The 21,919-nt window shown below is 37.1% G+C and overlaps 1 protein-coding gene across 7 annotated transcripts in view; it reads right to left on the minus strand.

Annotated features, from left to right (window-relative positions):
- Positions 1-21,919, minus strand: part of SLC9C1 (solute carrier family 9 member C1) — an 80,190-nt gene that overhangs the window by 38,425 nt on the left and 19,846 nt on the right. For all 7 annotated transcript variants that reach the window (XM_032852187.1, XM_032852185.1, XM_032852190.1 and 4 more), the window contains 5 exons: positions 16,054-16,153; positions 11,703-11,846; positions 10,354-10,528; positions 6,905-6,986; positions 3,913-4,079 (listed from right to left, as the gene is read on the minus strand). In XM_032852187.1, coding sequence (XP_032708078.1) covers positions 3,913-4,079; positions 6,905-6,986; positions 10,354-10,528; positions 11,703-11,846; positions 16,054-16,153 — 668 coding nt within the window. The remainder of the gene's footprint in view (positions 1-3,912; positions 4,080-6,904; positions 6,987-10,353; positions 10,529-11,702; positions 11,847-16,053; positions 16,154-21,919) is intronic.

A 21,919-nucleotide genomic window follows, 5' to 3' on the forward strand; every position in this document is an offset into this window, starting at 1 on the left:
TGAGGTAACAAAGGTCATTTGTCTGTAACACAGGAACTCAACAGAGTAACGTTCTTCTTCTTAAACTTAGTTAAAATACTTATAAAATAATGTGAGATTAACATGTTATCAATATCCTTGAAGGGAAACACCATAGTCTGTTGAAAAATAAGGAAGCTGAAAGTAGTGTAGAACTCATGAAAGCTTAGCAGCACAAATGACAAAACAGACTCTAGAAAAATGTTAATTCTTAATTGCTCATCCATACCAAAATGTAAGAAGAATTTAGAGAATGGTTGATACCTTAAAGTAACTGCCATTTATTGGGTGACCTACCATACTATGAAATTAACTGATTTATACATATTTTGCATAGAATTATTTAATTCTTGCAAGAAATTTATGGGGAAAATATTCTAATCTGTATTTCACAGATGAGAAAGCTGAGACTCAGAGGATTAAGAGTTTTTCCCAAGATCACATTAGAAACTCAGTTTTCTCTGAATTTAAAGCCCGTCTCCCCTTCACCTTATGGTTAGGGATGTTGCCTCTCCTTTACCACACTGACTCATCATGCTGTGCTTCCTCTTCTAATGTACAACAGTAGTGAGGGTATTGCTCCGGTTAATAATAACTGGCTGAGATTTAAATAAAAGCTCTCACAGCTTTGAAAATTGTAATAGACTGATTAATATTATGGTTGGAACAGTGAGCATTAGAATTGAGATTGCAGAAACCAAATTAACAAACCAAGGTAAACATGAAGATAGGCCAGAACAAAGAAGTGCAAAAGAGATGCAAGATGAGATAAAGAGCTGGAGAACAGAACAGAAAGATCCTACTTTAAAAAATAGGATTTCCTGGTTAAAACCCAATACATAGCACAAAATCAACAAAGATATAATGGTAGAAAACGAACATGTAGGGCAAGAAATAAAAAAAGTACATGGAATGTATATTCCTGAAAACATAGGATATCCGAAGTGGAAAAAAATCTAAGAGGTCTTGCAGTTAGCATTTTCCTATTTTACAGATGGGGAGAAAAGAGACTAAAAAGAATAAGTTCTGAGTCACATTATTAATGAAAGCAAGACTTAAAATGGATTCTCCTGTATTGATTTGGAGGGTTCTTGAATACTGTATTTTCCTGAAATAAATAAAAAATCTGGAGATGACTCAAAGATATGATATAAAATCTGCTGGTGGAGCAAAGCACTACATGGGCATAAGTTCATTCTTCATAGCACTGCCTCAGTTGCTTAAAGAAATTATTTAGGTCCTTGGAAAAGCTGCCTTTGAGAGTCAACCTCTCTGCTAGGACTAATGCCGAAGAGAGAACAATTGTACCTTATAGACCTTCCATTTCCCAAGTGAGAATGAACAGGTAGAATGCTTGGAATTCTGTATGGCTGGAATAGCTGAGACATGCATGAGAGTCCATAGGCAGTGAGGAAGGCCCACCATGAACATTTTGAGAGCATGAGTCATGGCAAGGAGTTAAGATCCTGACCTGGATAGTAAATGGTAACCAGCCTATTAGCAGTTTTCCACAGAGTGTAGGATGCTGCTGTGCCACGAATTTCTCTAACCTTTATCCAAGATTTGATCTGAAAACTACTCTCTACCTAAAGCTATTAGCAGAATTGGTATCGTTCCTGAAAAACTGGCATAGAGCCAGAGATGGGTGGTGTGGAAATGGTTGCATAACACACCTGAATATTCAGTTCCCCTGTAATTCCTGCCTTGGGGGTCTGTGAAATTCCCAAATCCTCTTAATAAATCACCTTTTACTTAGGCTAATTTGGATGGATCTATTTCCCTTTTCTTTCCTTTGGCAGTCAAATGGATTCCTAAGATAGTGCCAAACTTTCCTTTGCCTTTGTAACAATCTCTTAAGCTATGCAGGTAAGCATAATCAAGATGGCTTAAAAAACAAGACAAAACAAAATAAAACAAAACCAAACCAGATGTCTTTAGCGAAGGACAAAGTTTTCAGGATAATTTTAGGCCCAAATATCATTTTGAAAGTGTATGATCAAGTACTAACTATTTGTGCAGACAAGAGACGCCTGTTGGCCAGCTCCGTTGCTTCAATGTTAAGGGTCTCGTCTATCTCCTTGTTACAGTTTGGACACGTCACCTTTTGATGTTCTGTTTGTTCTCCTTGGTTCAACTAAGTGAAACAGAAATAAAAACAAAAAAACCCAAATACATGAATATTAAGATATTGTTTAGCATAACCCTCAAACAATTCACCTAAAAATTTGTTCGAAAAATTACAGAAAACCTGTTAAATATAGAAGAGCTCAGATGAGTTTCCTCATCATTTCACAGTTATCTAGAAAGTAAAATAATTGCCACTTTTGGAGGAAAGACGATATATCCTGTTTTTACATTTACATGGCATTATTGACATTTTATAAAAGCTACCGTATATATGATCCCATTTTAAACCAATGGTTCTGAAAGTGTGGACTCTGAGCAGCCTCAGCGTCACGTGGAAATTGTTGGAAATGCACATTCCCAGAGCCCATTGCCGACCTGCTAAATCAGGAAGTCTGGGGAAAAGGGCAGCAATCTGTGTTTTTACAAAGCATTCCATGATTCCTGCTGCTGCTAAAGTTTGACAATCACTGCCTTAACCTAATCACTTAAGGTAGAGTAGAAAATGAACTTAGCATTGGGAGATGGGGATTATGGATAACTTCATTTTACAGCAGAGAAAAGCTGAAGCTCAGAGAAAATAGAAGAATTGCTCAAGATCACAAAGCTATTTATTAAGTGAGAAAGCCAGGTTATGAACCCAGATTTTCTGAGTCCAAGGCCAGTGCTCTATCCATAACACCATAATATCCCCCATGTTTGATCCTCTGCCTTCTGAAACGGACCAAGTATCAGAGTGGGGGCCTCAGCCTTGACTTTGCACTAGATTCAGCTGGGTAAATGGAATGAAAACACATATTCCTGCAACCCACCTCAGACCATCTGGATTATTAGAATCTCCTGAGTGGGGCTGGGAAATAAAGCCGTATTTTAATAAGCTTTTTAGAAGAGTCTCATGCAATCAGATTAGTAAAAGTCCACAACCAGAAATTGGGAGCTACTATAGAAATAATTGGATTTGACTTGGTACTTGTAATATCCAGAAATCCCGGCAGTATTCCTACAGGCAGAGGGCTTGGTCCCTAGGGGGCGCTTCCAGCACTGCTTAGTGGATATGTAATGGATTTTGCGGAATCCTACTTTATAGAAACCAATTATCTTATGTCTACAATCCTAGAAGTTGGCTCCTCATATTGTAAGACTCAGCAAAACACTGCAACAACTGCATCATACAGTATGCATTGAAACACTGCATTGAAAACTGTATGTAACATAGGAGATAGCAAAGCAGCAGCAGTAGCACCGAGAAGATTCCAGAACAACTTTTATTATTTCTCCTTATGGCAACCATGACTGACTGGGGAGTTACATACCCTTCAATGATTAAGAAGTCTGACAACAGAGATTCTAAAGCCTATCTTAGAAGCAGGAGGTGACATCTCACCCACACCTAAAGCCTAATGATACTGGCTTTGAATGCTATTTGATATCAAAAAATAATATTAATCATGAGGGCTAGCAAGTAATTGGCATATATAGTAGTGTAAACAAATGTTAAATAAATGCTGAACAAGGGCACCTGTCCATTGTCCATCTAATAAAACACTAGCCATTTTCTCTGGCTCACTCTCCGCCTTTATGTCATCTTTCCTAGGGAGCTCCAAAGCACTGTTACTTCTTTTGAATTTACAACACTAAGATTCCCTTCTTACTATTATGACAGTGGGTTACCAATACAACCTCTCTGTCAATTACAGGTAACAATAAAATTAAGACTTAAGGTAATGATATCTACTTTGAAGGAGTAAACAAAAGGTATGACTTGCTTACCGCATATGGATTTTGAAATATAATTGCCTTTTCAACCATATTCCAATCCGCATTAGCAAGATCTTTGTCAAATTTGAGTGCAGAGGCTGCAGATTTGGTTAGCTCTTGAAAGTGTTGAAATGTACAATAAAGTGATTTATATTTTGTTGATGTGACATCACGAAGACCTTTGGTATGAAGAGTATGTTTTATCAATAATAGCGATACCACCATTTTGATATGGATTGTATAGTTTCCTTTTGTTCCTACTGCCACCAACTATTTTTTATTTAAGTTAAACTCAACATAAATTGTTTAATGATGGAAACATGAACAATTTCAAGCTTTTTGACTTTCACACTCCTTAAAAAAGCTGAGGTACATAATAATAACAGTAATAGTTAATATTTATTGAGAGCTTACTATATGCTAAGAAAACACTTCATAGTTCATTGAATGTATTAAGTCTTTGATTACCTTACCTATCTTTTAAAAGTCCCTTTTCCCAGTTTGTTAGATGAGAAGACAGAAGAACAGAGGTGTAATGATTATTTTTATGTGTCATCTTGACTGGGATAAGGATACTCAGATATTTGGTAATATTATTCTAGGTGTGTCTGTGAAGGTGTTTCTGGATAGAATAGCATTTAAATTGTAGAATGGGTAAAGCAGATTGCCCTCCTCACTGCCGGCAAGCCTCATCTAAACCATTGGAGTCCTGAATAGAACAAAAGAAAATTCACTCTGCCTCACAGTCTTTGATTTGGGATAGCAGTCCTCTCCTGCCTTTGCATTTGGACAGGAACTTAAACTAATTGGCTTTCCTGGTTCTCAGACCTTTGGACTACAGATATTGGGACTTCTCAGCTTCCAAGACCATGCAAACCAATTTCCTATAATAATATCATATATATATATGCACACAGAATAGATGACACGTACATATATAGGGGATATATATGTAGGAGATATACATGTGGGAGATATGTATCTGTGTATATGTATATCTATACTACCTACATATACATCCATATCCCATATACATATCCCATATATATGTACATACGTATCCCATATATATGTACATATTTACAAAAACACAGAATATAGGTAGATATACAAATATGCAGGAGATACATATGTAGGAGGCATCAATATAGATATGTACATATATACATGTACACATACATATAATATAGATATATACATATATACTACCTAAATGTAATATCATATATATATATATGATAAGTGTATATGATAAGTGTATATGATATATGTTTGTCTTCAGACCTCATTAAGGTTTGAAGGACTCTTCCTATCAGATACAAAGTCCTTTTAATGAGCCACAGAAGCTTCCTTGGAAAGCAATAATGTTCCATGAGCAAATGTTCACTGCTCTCAGTGCAAATAAATAGGTGCTCCTCAGTAAGAATTTTAAGTTTATTTAGCTATTAAGTAGAACATGTGATACTCTTTGCCAAAACTTCCCCTCTTTGATCTTGTTTTCCCAATTTACTATGTTAAGGCTCAGAGAATTTTAAAAAGAAAAAAGGTTTTGGTTGCAAATACAAGGCAGGCAGGCAGATTAGGTAATGCGATGCCATCAGTAAAGATGGGGTCTCAGACTGATTACAAATGGCATTAAGGTGAAAGCTCTGTGTAACGGAATGGGCGATTAGAGCAGTTGGGAGTATAATGGATTGAAAGCATCAGGGCTGCTTGTTTCTAGTTCCTCAGTTGCTGTTATCTTGTTGCATGACTTTGGGCAGGAACTTTTACCTCTCTAGATCTCCACTCTTCCCTTGTTAAAAAATAGACGATGAGGGTTGCTGGAGGGGAGGCTGGTAAGAGAAATGGGGTGGCTGGGTGATGGACATTGGGGAGGGTATGTGCTATGGTGAGCGCTGTGAAGTGTGCAGGACTGGTGATTCACAGACCTGTACCCCTGAAGCAAACAATACATTATATGTTAAGAAAATTTAAAGAAATAAATAATTTAAAAATAGAAGATGAAAACAGGCATAATCACTTAATGCAATTGTCTCCTACAACTGCTATTTTTGCTTCTCTGCTCTTCAATCATTTATCCACAGAACTAGAGTTAACATACAATTACACTTGCTTAAAACTGGCCAAGGAATTCCTCTTGCCCTTACAATAAAAACTTAAAATCCGAGGCCCTTCATTACTTAACCCCTTCCTACCTCTCCCATCTGGACATTCTCCACTATCTGCTTGTTCTCAAAGGGTCAAACCCTCTTTCCTTGAATATACTCAGCTTCTAGCTTCCTCAGGAACCTAGCACCCATTGTATTTTCTATCTTATGTATGTGTAATTTGTTTACATTGTTGTGCATGTGACTCTCTGGTCCTGCCTCATTTGACTTGCTGTCTGTTTCTCTTTTCTCCAGTGTAAGCTCCATTGACACAGAAATCCTGTCTGTCTTCATAGTGCATCATTATCAGTTAGAATAGTGCCTGGCATATAAAAGTTTTCAATAAAAGTTTGTTGAATAATTGAATAAACTTATTGTATTATTTTATTTAAACTAGACTAATGCAAATAAGTAATCTTTTTAAAATTTATTAGCTTATTGGCCTAGTCTGTTTATATGCTTTTTTAAAACATTTGTTTTACTTGTTTATTTGAGAGAGACAGAGATAGTGAGAGAGAGAGAGCACAAGCGGGGAGGAGGGGGAGAAGCTCACTCCCGACCGAGCATGGATCCCAATGCAGAGCTCTGTCCCAGGACCCTGGGATCATGACCTGAGCCAAAGGCAGATGCTTAACCAACAGAGCTACCCAGGACCCCCTGTTCATATGCTTTTATATAGAGAGCCAATTTCTTCCTCAATTAGACACCTGATTTTCATTTATGTGGCTTCTTTCCTCATTAATAGCAATTCTTTAGCATTTTTAGAATGTTTATCTCTTCACTAATAGTAATTACAAGGGGTTACTTAGTAATTAGTAGAGTTTACCTAGTAATTAGTAATTACTAGGGCTTACCTAGTTTACTGACTGCCATTGGCAGAATAAATCTATTGACAACCAAGGTAATTAAGCATACTGACACTCCATGAAATAATACCTAGAATAGAAAGAAAAATACAAAGTAAATATTCATGATAATTTCTTGTAATGTATTCTATATTTACCAATTAAAATTAAACTAGATTGTACTAGGTCAATAAATGCTCATAGTAGGGAAAGAATTTGAATGTCAGGCATGATGAAAGTACTCTGGGGATTCTCTGTCTCCCTGCATGTATTTTATCCATGTTTTTGGAACCAAATCAAGACTCAGGCAGGACATATGGTTTGACAAGTAAACATGTACTTACAGAGACATTGGGGGAAAAAAATGCTTGTCCCTAAATTCCATTGCTGTACTTCTTGGGCCTTCATATATTGGGTGCTTCATATATTTAACCAGTTTAATAGCTATATATATCCAGTTTAATATAGGAAAAAGATCTGACATCCATTATTCATTATGGCCAGAGCCAGAATTCCACAAGCATCAGTAATTTGCTAAAGCTTCCTGAAGCATTCTAACACACATTCCCAAAGTTGAGGACCTCTAAGGTCCTCAACTTATTTTATTTCAATAGAAATAAAATATTCCTCCTTATTTTATTTCAATAGAAATATGAGCTAACGTCTATATAGTAAGCATAGGGCACAATATATCAAACTTATTTAATCCTCACTACCATTCTATGAAGTATATACCAGTATTGTCCAATTACACAGGAGACAAACTCAGGCACTGTTACTTACACAAGGTCGTTGGCCTTTGTGAGTCCTAATAGGGACAAGACTCAAGACTAAGTTATTTTTAACCCTTTCCTGGAGTGCTGCTTCATGAGTATTAAAAAGTGAGCTGGAGGGTTCAGCTAAATTAAATTAAGAAAGAAGTGTGACTTTCTTCTCAACTAGTTGCTACTAGTGAGAGCATCTTACTACAGGATTTTGTTTACTAGGGTTTTATCTCATATTGGGTCTACGTGGCATCACTATCATGTCATTACAGCTCATATTTGTTGTACATTTACAATACGTTAAACCATGTGTTGAGCATTTTATGTACATTTTCAATTTCTCAAATAACCCTTTGAGATAGTGGTGTGCTGGAGCTGACTTTTCCAGTTCGTGAGAGCTGATGTTAAATTTTCAGGAAGTTATGGAGTTGATTGTTGTTCTGTTAGAGTGATTACACAATGGAAAGTGGCAAATATTATTATTTAGGGCTCCCTCTGACCCCTAAGAGAGTTACTTGTTAACATTTGCTAACACACCATCGGTATTATTAAGTCCCTTTTGGAATGAGGAAACTGACATGTGCCTTGAGGTGGGTATTAATTAACTCACTGATGGCCACACAGCAGATAGCAGCCAACTAGAAACTTCAGAATCCAGATCCATGTGCAATGTCTACCATTACACGGGTCAGGATGTGTGGTGCCGAATTGACCTTGATTATTCAGGCATGTGGAGATAGTTAAAAAGAGGGGGGAGATCATGTAATGTTAGATAATTCTGTGGGTTTTAAAAAAAGATTTTATTTATTTGATAGAGAAAGAGAGAGAGACAGCGAGAGAGGGAATACAAGCATGGGGAGTAGGAAAGAGAGAAGCAGGCTTCTGGTAGAGCAGGGAGCCCAATATGCGGGTCAATCTCAGGACTCTGGGATTGTGACCAGAGAGGAAGGCAGATGCTTAATGACTGAGACACCCAGGAGCCCCAGATAATCTCGCTTTCAAAAGCAGTGTTTGAATGTTTAATGTTTTAATGTTTGGGATATTATCTAATTAGACAGGCAATAATTCCCTTGCTGCTTTTCCCTTTACATTTGGAATTTATGTGTTTAAAAAAAAAAACCTGCAACGGAAGTGTTAGATGCATCTTGATATCTTCACAGGAAATTTCTTATAGAGGTCCTTGTAATGTTCTTACCTGGAAACGAGGTAGAGGGAGAATCATGCCTTTTATGTTCTGTTGGGCAGAATTTGGGGCTAGTAATTAATGAAGAGGTAACTTCACTAGACCATTAAAATATTCTGGTTCCTAGCATTACTAAATGTGGCCTCACATTTAGTAATGTGAAAGTCAATGAGGTCAATCATAAGCAGGTTTCTATTTTTCTCGAGTGGCTATTAGCAGTAAGTAAAAATAAATACACTTATTGAGTACATATTCTGTATCAGGTACTATTTTTTAAAATATTTATTCATGGGGCGCCTGGGTGGCTCAGTGGTTAAAGCCTCTGCCTTCGGCTTGGGTCATGATCTCAGGGTCCTGGGATCGAGTCCCGTGTCGGCCTCTCTGCTCGGCAGGGAGCCTGTCTCCTCCTCCTGTCTCTCTCTGCCTGCCTCTCTGTCTACTTTGATCTGTCTGTCAAATAAATAAATAAATAAATCTTAAAAAAAATAAAATATTTATTCATTTATTTATTTGACGGGGGAAAGGACGGAGGGAGAGGGAGAGAGAGAATCTGGAGTGCAATGTAGGGTTCTATCTCATGATCATGATGTGAGCCAAAACCATTTAGATTTGGAGGCATAACTGATCAAGCCACTCAGGCACCCTTATCAGGTACTATTTTAAAATTATTTATAAGTTTTAACTCCTTTAACTTTTTTTTTTTAAGATTGTATTTATTTATTTGGCAGGGGGAGAAACAGAGAAAGTGAGCACACACAAGCACGGAGAGCAGAAGCACAGGCAGAAGGAGAAGCAGGCTCCCAGCTGAGCAAGGAGCCTGACACAGCCGTGGGGCTCCATTCCAGGACCCTGGGATCATGCCCTGAGCCGAAGGCAGATGCTTAGCCATCTGAGCCACCCAGGTGTCCCCATAATAAACTCATTTTAAAGGTGTAATGAAAAGGGGTGCGTGGGTGGCTCAGATGGCTAAGTGTCTGCCTTTGGCTCAGGTCATGATCCCAGGGTCCTGGAATGGAGTCCCGCATCAGGCTCCTTGCTCAGTGGGGAGTTTGCTTCTCACTTTCCCTCTGCCACTCCCCCTGCTTCTGCTCCCCTTGCTTGTGCTCTCTCACTCATGCTCTTTCTTTCTCTTTTAAATAAATACATAAAATCTTAAAGAAAAAAAAATTGAATGAGAAGATAAACCCAAATCATCCAATCAGGTGCTAGAAGGGTAAGAGTAGGGACAGATGTGTTTACCTCTCTTATCTTATTTTATAGCTTTTATTGCTCTTGTAATGAAAAACATGTTAAGGAAATGTTAAGGAAAGTGTTCAGGGAATCCCTAAGCCAGAATGTTCCCCAGGAAGAGGAAAGTTGCCAGTTGTTTTTCCTCTCCCCAATCTTGCCAGCACAGCTAAACCACTCCCGTCATCCAAGTGGGATTGAGCTACCAATACACAAAAATGTATTTTAGTACACAGAAACAGTATTTGTAAAATGCTCAAATAAAAAAATTCATTTATCTTTACTTGAGATTGTTCCCTCTCAGAGCCAAGAGAAAGGTCAGAGTAGGCAAGCAGAAGAGCCATGTTTATATTAGGCATTCCTTTCATTTCACTCCAGACCATTATGAATGCCCAGCGCCAGCTGAACCCATGACCAAGTCGAGACAAAACAGGGCTCATTATTAGAAAAACCAGAAGTCTAAAACACAAAAGAGATTTTGAAAAGTTATTCTTGCCATAGACTTTTTTTTTTTTTCATTTCATTCTACTCTATTCCAATCTATTCCCTGTGGAATGGCCGACTCTCAGACAAAGGAACCATCTTTTCACACACCATGGCACCAAAAAAAAGGCAGAAGGGCATTTCACTGAGAGAGAGGACAAGAGGATGGCATTATTCTTTTTGCTTCTTTCTATGAAGTTTGTAGTAGGGTAATTCCACATTTCTTGGGGTAGAAAAGAAAAAGTTAGAGATGTTTTGTGGATCTATTCTATCCTGGATCCTCCCCACTCCCCCCAAAATAAAAAAAGTCTAATGAATAAGAACTGAAGGGGGAAAATGTCTTCCCTTTCTTTGTTTTTTGTAGATTTTTAACCTTGCTGAATTTATCCAATACTGGCAGATTTCTTTCTAGTTTTTCTTTTAATCACATATCTCCTACATTTCACACTAATTGTATCTGATAATTTGGTAGTAATTTCCATTCAGTTGGCACTAGCCAACTGTTGTCGACTCCTAATTAGTTTTCCTAGATGGAGGCAGAATGCTAGCAACACAAGGGATACAACCTGGAGAGTGTAGTCATGGTGGTTTTTCCTCCTCTATATCACATCCTTTTCACTAACATGGGCAGACTCTTTCCTGCCTTTTACCACTGAAAAGGGGACTACAAAAATTATTTAAGCAAAAAGGACATTTACAAAGAGGACTTTCTAATGATTTTTAAAAATCTATTTGTAACTATAACTTAATCAGAAGGAAATTATTTGTTGTACAATATTAGGCAAACAAAAGCAACATAATATTTTTATTTATGATTGATGCTGAACTTTATGAAACCTCATAGGAAAAAATAACACTGGACAAAACATACCAAATGTTAACAGCAGTTTCCCCTGGGTAGTAAAATTATGAAAGATTTTTTTTTCTTCTAATTAAAAAAAAATTTATAGAGTTCTTGGATTACTTTGACATGCAGTTCGAAGTTGAACGAAAAAGCCCCACTAAAACAGTAATTTGCTAATGATTCTTTGGCAAGTTTAAGAGGGAATTCTTCATTTTCATTCTAAGGAATGACACATTTTTATTTAAAAAAGTATCTTTGGGCTTACTCAGTGTCCTATAAATAGAAAAATTCAAATGACATTCTTACCTTAAAACAATAAGTGTGAAATAGATATTTAATGAATAATATATGTCAGAAAATGATATGTATAAATACGTATGTGCAGGAATTAGAAGTCCAATGAAGGTAAACACCATAAGCGAAGCAACAAATGATAAACAATTCCAGAATCTGCATTTTCAGAAAAAAGCTGAATGTAGTTAATTACAGGTAAGTAATCTAACACATTTATCACAAGGCTTATTCATGTGAAACATTGTGCTAGGCCTAATCAAGAAAATAAAGATGAATAAGGCATTTACCTATACTCAAAGGGCTTATAATTTAACTGGGAGAAAGGAGCAGTAAGGCAAGTAAACACATAATTCTAAAGCAACTACATATAAATTAGTGTCTTTCTTTTGGGATTGATTCTGAAAACATGTTTTGGTTCATTCAGGCATCGTGGTTCATGTGGCTTGAAAATCCCGGTTGTGAACTCCTTGTATCATTAGGAAGAGCTAAAATTATCTTCAAAAGGAATACTGAAAACTGCTAATATGCTTTATATAGTGATAGAATTAAGGCTTACCCTAAAATCTAGTGAGCACTTAGAAGATGTGAATTAATCCTTTGTTCAAATGAATGCCCTCTGTATATTTCTCCTTTTGGGATTTGTGAGCGTATGTACATTTTAAAGTGCCTAAGAGCCCAGGAAAACTCTACATCACTCTGAAGTGCATGTTCTCATCTGCTACAGGCAAAGCAGTTTGGTAAAGGACACTCAGTTACCAGTATTTGTCATGTTTTGGTGTTGGGACCATAGGAGGCTATTTTTAAAATTTACTTTTTATTATCTTCCTATATATTTCCTGCGAATGTCACCATATTATATTAATAACAAAATAAATTGACAAGATTAAAAGGGCACACAAATACCACTTTCATGAGATGACGGTGGCTTGGTTTAACCGTATGCTGAAGGGTTTTCAGTCCCTGAAACCCTTAAAAAGAATGATTGTCCCTTCTCCAGAAAAATGGACTTGCCAAATACCAGATCCAATACTAAAAATAACTCTCTATTGCAGTAATACAAATTTTCAGTTCCAAGCAGTATTTAAGAGGCACAAATACCTAGGCCTTATCAGGCAAACACTGCATATAAAACATTCTAGCCTAAGAAATATTAAGTCAAATACTTCAAAATAGTGTTTATGTGACCACACTAAGGCTAATTACTGTAGGCTATGAATTGTCATCCCTTTCTTACATATGCATGGCCATGCTTTTAATTCTGTTAGCTTCTGGATTCAAATGCTGCATCCAATGTTAACTCAGAGGGAAACACACGAAGATATATTTTATGATGATTATGTAATTTTTGTGTTTTTTTATCCTTCTTTTGACTTCACTATCAAAAGCAAATCCAATTGTTGCACCATGTGCATAGGCACCAAGAAAATAAAATAAAATGAAATAAAATAAAATAAAATCCCTCAAAGCATTATACCCCCCTACCCATACAATTAATGAAATCCTTTGTGAACATTAATGGAGTAGGATAATTCAGTCAAGTGAGTGGTGAATATGAACTACTATCATACTTTTCTTCTCATTTAACCAGTGCATAATTGAAAAATTTTCCTAACATTGTGGAAAAAATGCTGCTGAATACCGAATATAACGGTCTCATTAAGTGAGCATAAAATGCAATCAAATCAACTAAGCAACAAATATAGAGGAGCTGTCAAGACCCTTTCATATGTGGTAGAAACTAATGGGAGAAACCTGATTAGGAGGAAACCAGATTCTTTAAGGAACCAGTCTATCAAATTCAAAGTAGGCTTGAACTGAACAACCAAACTCCAACCCATCTCATGGACTTATGCATGACCTTGTGCATGGGTGTGTGCACGTGTGTGTTTGTAACAATTCAGGCACATTGAAAAGTGTTTCTGACTTAAAAAAAAAGAAAAGAATTTCTCTTTTATTTGATGATATGAGTATCCTAATACTGTTGTGTATTTTTACATGTGTAGTGTTTTTGTATATCTTTTATGTAGCAAAGGGTCACAACCCTGTCTGTATCTAAGTGTCATGAGGGGAGAATTTTAGAAAAATTAAAAAAAAAAACTAGATGTCTGATGCAGTCATGATTTTGGTTCAACAGATCCAGACAACTGTATTATGTTTATTGCCTGACATTGGACAGCCACTAGCCTACAGAAATGACATTCCCTTATGGACAGAATGTTGTTGGGGTGTCAACTTGTCAGGAATAAAAAATCCTGCAGCCTGGCAAGGAAGTAGTTTCTATTTTGGGAATTTCTTTCTAGGAAGGTGATGTATAAATGGAAGCATGAAAGAAGTAGGGCATCCACTCTGCCAGCATACAGGGGAAGCGCATTTCAGGAACAGAAACTCAAGGACAGAAGCAACACAAATAGCACGTTGGGCACATCTGAGGAACAGCAGAGTGATCAGAGTGGCTAGGGTGAGTTCAGTGAGGGTGTGAGTGGTGGAAATGAGGGGGACATTGGTCTCTGTTTGTTTGCCATTAAAACAGCTTTGACCTGTAGCCAGAATAGAAGTTATCAGACAGTTTTAAACAAAAGAAATGATCTGGGTAAGGAGGAAGTGAGGCCAGTGAGGATCCGTAAAAGATCATGGGATTGACTCTGTGTCTTCTCCGCGTGATTGCAGAATTGTTCGAATCGGGGTCCCAGAGGCTGTAAGCCTAAAACACGGGAGATGATGGACTTCTTCTCTGAGAGAGTAGCAAGGACCTGTTGCAGATTACTGTACGCTTCAGGCGGATTTACCTTTGTTATCCTAGATTTCTACCATCTTGGAGAGTAGGAGCTGATGCATGTCGTGTTTTAAGACAATAAGATTCTTGAAATTGAGATTATGAAGTGGTCATTTAGTGGGTGGCTTAAGCAAGGTGGGAAACATGCCCATAGGAGGAGAGGAAGTCCAGGAGCTGAAAGGTGGAGTAGAAGGATTGACTGCGTGGATACTGATTGACATCACTAGGAATAGTGATAGAGAAATGGTGCTGCAGACAGCCACAGTGAGAGGGGGGCCAACATCTTCATGAAATGGAGAGTGTGATTCGGGGCTCTAGACATAACTCAACCAAGAGGGTGGCAGATGGTGTAATCTGATGGCATGAGCTTCAAAACTTGGTTTTTCTAGGGAAAAATGATAAAGAATGACCTAGAAATGACTTTGAGATACAGAGAGATCACCTACCACAACTCTAGGCTCAGTAGTACCAGGGATGTGAGGGAGAAAAACACAACTTTTAAGGAATGCAAGCGAAGTAATGTCTTCACGGGAGACCCAGGTTGCAGGTAGAGCAGAAAGGTGAAAGGAGTCTTCGGAATCATTTCCCAAAGGCAGAGTTGAAACACATAATATTTTTAATTCTTCCTCCAGCAATTAATTGTGGCAAGTAATTCTGCCTAGCTGCTGGTACAATTAGCTTTCATTGTAATTGACACGAAGTGTTAGTAGGTGCTTCAAAATTCTATAAGGTTCTTTACTTTCAAACTCATTCTATTTTCTATATTGTTCTCCAAAACTCTAAAATCACTGATTATGTTCAGAGTCTCTGTTAACATATGTTGCCATTGTGTGATTTAGGTCAAGTTCTCAGCCTATATGTTGGAGCATCACAAAAAGCAGCACCCTTCTTCTACACTGGTGCAAATTCCAATCACCCCTAAACCGGATGCCCTTGAGCAGGGCACAGTTGATACATTTGTACATTTGGCCATATTTTCTTTTATACCATGGCCAATCCTTTTCAGATGCTCTAGCTTAATCTTTTAATTTGCTTTGCAGGCTATCTCTTCATTGACCTTAAAATACTGGGTTTCTGTTCTAGTAGTAATACCATGCTGAGCCTTGTTGGAGCCTGAGGCAAAAGGAATTAATCAGTAATATTGCTTCCATCTTAATTTAAAAGTTTTGTATTTTCACAAACATGGATTTTTTGCATTAATTCCAATTTTCAAAAAAATATTGCACTAAAATATTATTTATCTTCATTACTGAGTTTTTTGGCACCTTTTTAAATTTTATGCTGGAATGCCTTACCTTAATCCTGGCCCTGTCTAGTAAATTTTACTAGAAATTACTGAGTAGACTGTCAGACACTTGAGAGAATTAGTAGGAAAACAGAGCTAACATGAGCTCAAGGTAAGGTTACAAATTTTGCCCAAAATTAGAGGATTAGAAAACACAGGCAAATAGAATTTTTAGTAAAGGTTTTTAGTCAGGTAGTTTTGGAGTCCGTATCTTACTTTGACTAATGTAGATGTAGATAGAGTTGCTATTACAATATTATAGCTTCTAATGCATGAAACAAAATGAAAATATACCATCTACTCACTCGAGAAGAAGCGCTTCAACTCCTGGTTTAAAACTTGTAGAATTCAAAAAAAGTCCCATAATGGCCAGGGTAAATATTCCAGACATTCCAACTAGCTCACCTATTTTTAAAAAAAATAAATATAAAGTATTAATTTAACATCAACAGTGGCACAAATTTTGCCCAAGATGAAAATATTGGATATCTCGATAGTATGATAACTTTATAGAGAGGCTGACCTACTTGGTTTCAACTGGATTATATTACAGATTGTTACCACCACCTCGTCCTCTTCCTTCTCAGATCCCCACCCAACTGTGATGTCAAGTCTATACTGAATCTTCTTGCACTGCTTTGGCTTCAGATCACTGCCAACAATATGAAGCTCACAAAATTTCTCATGTGCCCCACTCTGGCTTGAGCACCCTCTACGGGTCTAATCTTTTCAGAGGGGATCTGGAGGAATGAAATGGAAGTGAGCCAGTGAGTTCTTTATGAACGAGCCCACTTCATATGCTTTCTTCTTAGGAGACAACGGGAGATAGAAATGATTTGATTTTGTGGTAGGACTAAGGGAGTCGACCCAGTAGAAACCTCATATGGATATAGTTCCCCAGCTTAATATTGTTTTGGCACATTTACTGTGCTGGACTGAAAAGCATAAAAAATTGGAATATTCTTAAAAGTAGTGGTATTAGAATTATATTACCCCTTGCTTATGAAGGTAGTATATTACCACTATAAAAATTCAAATAATATGGTACAGCATATGGTACAGCATAGCAACTAAAAAAAGAGGATCCATAATTCAACTACCAGGACTTCAAGTACAGACCATCCCCAATTTACAAAGTTTCGACTTGTGACTTTTCAGCTTTACAATAGTGCAAAAGCAGTGTGCATCCGGTAGATACAATACTTCCAATTTTGAGTATTGATCTTTTCTCAGGCTAGCAATTTGTACTAAGAGCCTCTCTCATGATGCTGGGCAGTGGCAGCGCGCCACAGGTTCCAGTCAGCCAGGCCATCGTGAGAGTCAACAACTGTACACTTAGAGCCAATCTGCACCCACACGACCCATTCAGCTTTTCACTTTCAGTACAGCACTCACTAAATTACACGAGATATCCAACCTTTTCATAAAATAGGCTTTGTGTGACATAATTTGCCCACCTGCGGGCTAATGCAAGTATTCTGAGCATGTTTAAGGTAGACTGGGCTAAGCTATGATGTTTGGTAGGTGAGGTGTACTAAATGCATTTTTTTTAAGATTTTTAAAAAAATTTATTTATTTATTTGACAGAGAGAGATCACAAGTAGGCAGAGAGGCAGGCAGAGAGAGCGGGAGAAGCAGGCTCCCCACTGAGCACATAGCCCGATGTGGGCCTCGATTCCAGGACCCTGAGTTCATGACCTGAGCCGAAGGCAGAGGCTTAACCCACTGAGCACCCAGGCGCCCCTACTAAATGCATTTTTGACTTAATGATCTTTTCAACTTACAGTGGTGTATTGAGATATAACTCCATTGTAAGTCAAGGAAGATAATTATAATTTTAAAGAAAATTTGCATTAGTATCTCTAAAATGGAGAGGACTATTTTTGTTTAGAAGAAATAAGTTAATAAGTTAGTTGAGAACAGAGAATGAGATCCAAAGGGCAGCTTTTTTTTAAAGTTATATTTTATTTATTTATTTATTTAACATATAATGTATTATTTGCCCCAGGAGTACAGGTCCGTGAGTCATCAGACATATGCATTTCATAGCACTCACCACAGCCTTTTCCAATGTCCATAACCTAACCACCCTATCCCTAACCCCTCACCCCCCAGCAACCCTTAGTTTGTTTCCTGAGATTAAGAGTCTCTTATGGTTTTTCTCTCTCCCTAGTCCCATTATGTTTCATTTTTTCCCTCCCTTCCCCCCACGGCCCCTCTATTCTGCCTCTCAAACTCCTCATATCAAAGAGATCATATAATTGTCTTTCTCTGATTGACTTATTTTGCTTAGCATAATACCCTCTAGTTCCATCTACATTGTTGCAAATAGCAAGATTTTGTTTCTTTTGATGGCTGCATAGTATTCCATTGTATATGTATACCACATCTTCTTTATCCATTCATCTGTTGATGGACATCTAGGTTCTTTCCATAGTTTGGCTACTGTGGACATTACTGCTATAAACATTCGGGTGCACTTGTCTCTTTGGATCACTACATTTGTATCTTTAGGGCAAACACCCAGTAGTGCAATTGCTGGGTAGTAGGGTAGCTCTATTTTCAACTTTTTGAGGAACCTCCATACTGTTTTCCAGAGTGGCTGCACCAGCTTGCATTCCCGCCAGCAGTGTAGGAGGGTTCCTCTCTCTCCACATCCTTCCCAACATCTGCCATTACCTGACTTACTAATTTTAGCCATTCTGACTGGTGTGAGGTGGTATCTCACTGTGGTTTTCATTTGTATTTCCTTGATGCTGAGTGATGTGGAGCACTTTTTCATGTATTTGTTGGCCATCTGGATGTCTTCTTTGCAGAAATGTCTGTTCATGTCTTCTGCCCATTTCTTGATTGGATTATTTGTTCTTTGAGTGTTGAATTTGCTAAGCTCTTTATAGATTTTGGATACTAGCCCTTTATCTGATATGTTGTTTGCAAATATCTTCTCCCATTCTGTCAGTTGTCTTTTGGTTTTGTTGACTGTTTCCTTTGCTGTGCTTTCCTTTGATCTTGATGAAATCCCAATAGCTCACTTTTGCCCTTGCTTCCCTTGCCTTTGGTGATGTTTCTAGGAAGAAGTTGCTATAGCTGAGGTCAAAGAGGTTGCTGCCTGTGCTCTCCTCAAGGATTTTGATGGATTCCTGTCTCACATTGAGGTCTTTCATCCATTTTGAGTGTATTTTTGTGTGTGGTGTAAGGAAATTGTCCAGTTTGATTCTTCTGCATGTGGCTGTCCAATCTTCCCAACACCATTTGTTGAAGAGACTGTCTTTTTTCCACTGGACATTCTTTCCTGCTTTGTCAAAGATTAGTTGACCATAGAGTTGAGGGGCCATTTCCGGGCTCTCTATTTTGTTCCATTGATCCATGTGTCTGTTTTTGTGCCAGTACCAAGCTGTCTTGATGATGACAGCTTTGTAATAGAGCTTGAAGTCTGGAATTGTGATGCCACCGACTTTGGTTCCTTTTCAATATTCCTCTAAGTATTCAGGGTCTTTTCTGGTTCCATATAAATTTTAGGATTATTTGTTGCATTTCTTTGAAAAAAATAGATGGTATTTTGATAGGGATTTTGTCAAATGTGTACACTGCTTTAGGCAGCATAGACATTTTCACAATATTTGTTCTTCCAGTCCATGAGCATGGAACACTGCTTTAGGCAGCATAGACATTTTCACAATATTTGTTCTTCCAGTCCATGAGCATTTTTCCATTTCTTTGTGTCTTTCTCAATTTCTTTCATGAGTACTTTATAGTTTTCTGAGTACTGACTCTTTCCCTCTTTGGTTAGTTTATTCATAGGTATCTTGTGGTTTTGGAAGCAATTGTAAATGGGGTAGACTCCTTAATTTCTCTTTCTTCTGTCTTGCTGTTCGTGTATAGAAATGCAACTGATTTCTGTGCATTGATTTTATATCCTGACACTTCACTGAATTCCTGTATGAGTTCTAGCAGTTTTGGAGTGGAGTCTTTTGGGTTTTCCACATAAAATATCATGGCTTCTAAGAAGAGTGAGAGTTTGACTTCTTTTTTGCCATCTTTTATTTCTTTTTATTGTCTGATTGCTAAGGCTAGGACTTCTAGTACTATGTTGAACAGCAGTGGTGATAGTGGATATCTGTGCTGTGTTCCTGACCTTAGGGGAAAAGCTCTGTTATTCTCCATTGAGAATAATATTCGCTGTGGGTTTTTCATAGATGGCTTTGATGATATTGAGGTATGTACCCTCTATCCCTGCACTGTGAAGAGTTTTGATCAAGAAATGATGCTATACTTTGTCAAATGCTTTTTCTGCATCTATTGAGAATGTCATATGGTTCTTGTTCTTTCTTTTACTAATGTGTTGTACCACCTTGATTGATTTGTGGATGTTAAATCAAACTTGCAACCCTAGAATAAATCCCACTTTGTCATGGTGAATAATCCTTTTAATGTACTGTTGGATTCTATTGGCTAGTATTTTGGTGAGAATTTTTGCATCTGTGTTCATCAAGGATATTGGTCTGTAATTCTCCTTTTTGAAGGGATCTTTGTCTGGTTTGGGAATCAAGGTAATGGTGGTCTCATAAAATGAGTTTGGGTGTTTTCCTTCCATTTCTATTTTTTGGAACAGTTTCAGAAGAATAGGTATTAATTCTTCTTTAAATGTTTGCTAGAATTCCCCTGGGAAGCCGTCTGGCCCTGGGCTCTTGTTTGTTGGGAGATTTTTGATGACTGTTCCAATCTCCTAACTGGTTATGGGTGTGTTCAGGTTTTCTATTTCTTCCTGGTTCCATCCAAAGGGCAGCTTTAAGCATTAAAGGATACATACTAAATTTCTATAATGGACACAGATGTGAGAATTAAGCAGGAAACATGGAAAAGTGAAGAATTAAAGGGAGCTATCAGATCTCATAGATACATGAATTATATAATGTAACTTCCTTTGTGAGCCCCTTTGCCCCCATCTTCAGTAAAATTTTCAAAGAACCAAAAACTTCTGTATATTTAAAAAGAAGTAGCAGAAATCATGAGGAACTAAACTCCAGAAATTTTCAGGACTCATGAGGAAATCTTTGGGAGCTCATGGTATAGAATTGGGAATTTAAGATAATTGGATTAAGATCTTTAAGAGGAGTGGAACACCCAATCAATACTCATGATGGCATATATATGACATTCATGCACACAAAGTCACATATTTAAAAAAACAACTATAATGAGATTATACAGTAATAGAGTTCTGTAATGAGCTTTTTTCACTTATTGTTTAGCAGACATTTTTCTAGTTAACAAGCATTACAATTTTTGTTTTAATAATAAAGAATATTAAGGTATGCCAATTTTATCATATTGCCATATTTATCAATTACCAGGCATATTTGGATCAGTTCTTTGTCCCTCCATTTTTTGGCTTACTTTATAGTACTTTGTTACAACAGTTGTATTTTAATTACTGGTGACTTGCTAAAGGTTTAATATCTACCTAATAGAGAAAGTTCTTCACTTTTCTTAAAGTTATCTTGTCTGTTCTCACAATCAGTATTTCCAGATAATATTTTAAATTGTTTAGTAAAATTTAACCCTTCCTCCAATTTCTATCATTGTTTGATTCAGATTGTGATAGTTTAATTTTATGAAGTTAGTATCCTTATACTACTGAGTCTTCCCTTCCAGAGTTGAAAAGTTACAAGTTTTATATTCTTTATTTTAATCCTGGCTAGGAATGGTACCTAAGCCAGAAACTAACACTTTGTTTAGTTAATTTTGAATTATAAAATAGAGGCATTTTGAATCATAAAATAGAGGCATTTTGAATTATAAAGTAGAGGACATAGGCATTTTGAGGAGATCAAGCACTGGACAAGTCATAAGTCATTTATTAGGTAGTACTGAAACTTGGAAAATATTTATGGTGAGTACCTTGAAGATACTAATAAAATAAACATTAAGCCAGGTCAGAGTGAAAGTCCTTTTACATTAGATTTATATTTACCCTGTACCTCATTTTCATGAAATTCTGTTTCAGAAGTTTTCTTTTAAACATTTTAACTCTAAAACTTTAAAACTCTTTTGGGAAGAATAGCCCTGAATCTTGGGGCTATATTCACTTACTAAATAATGTTAGAGGAAATATTATTTGCTAGAATATATTTTTTGTAGAAATTTTGGTATCCATAATTAAAGTAGTAT

The sequence above is a fragment of the Lontra canadensis genome, unplaced genomic scaffold (assembly GCF_010015895.1).
Source record: "Lontra canadensis isolate GAN:19392208 unplaced genomic scaffold, GSC_riverotter_1.0 scaffold6, whole genome shotgun sequence".
NCBI classification, from domain to species: domain Eukaryota; kingdom Metazoa; phylum Chordata; class Mammalia; order Carnivora; family Mustelidae; genus Lontra; species Lontra canadensis.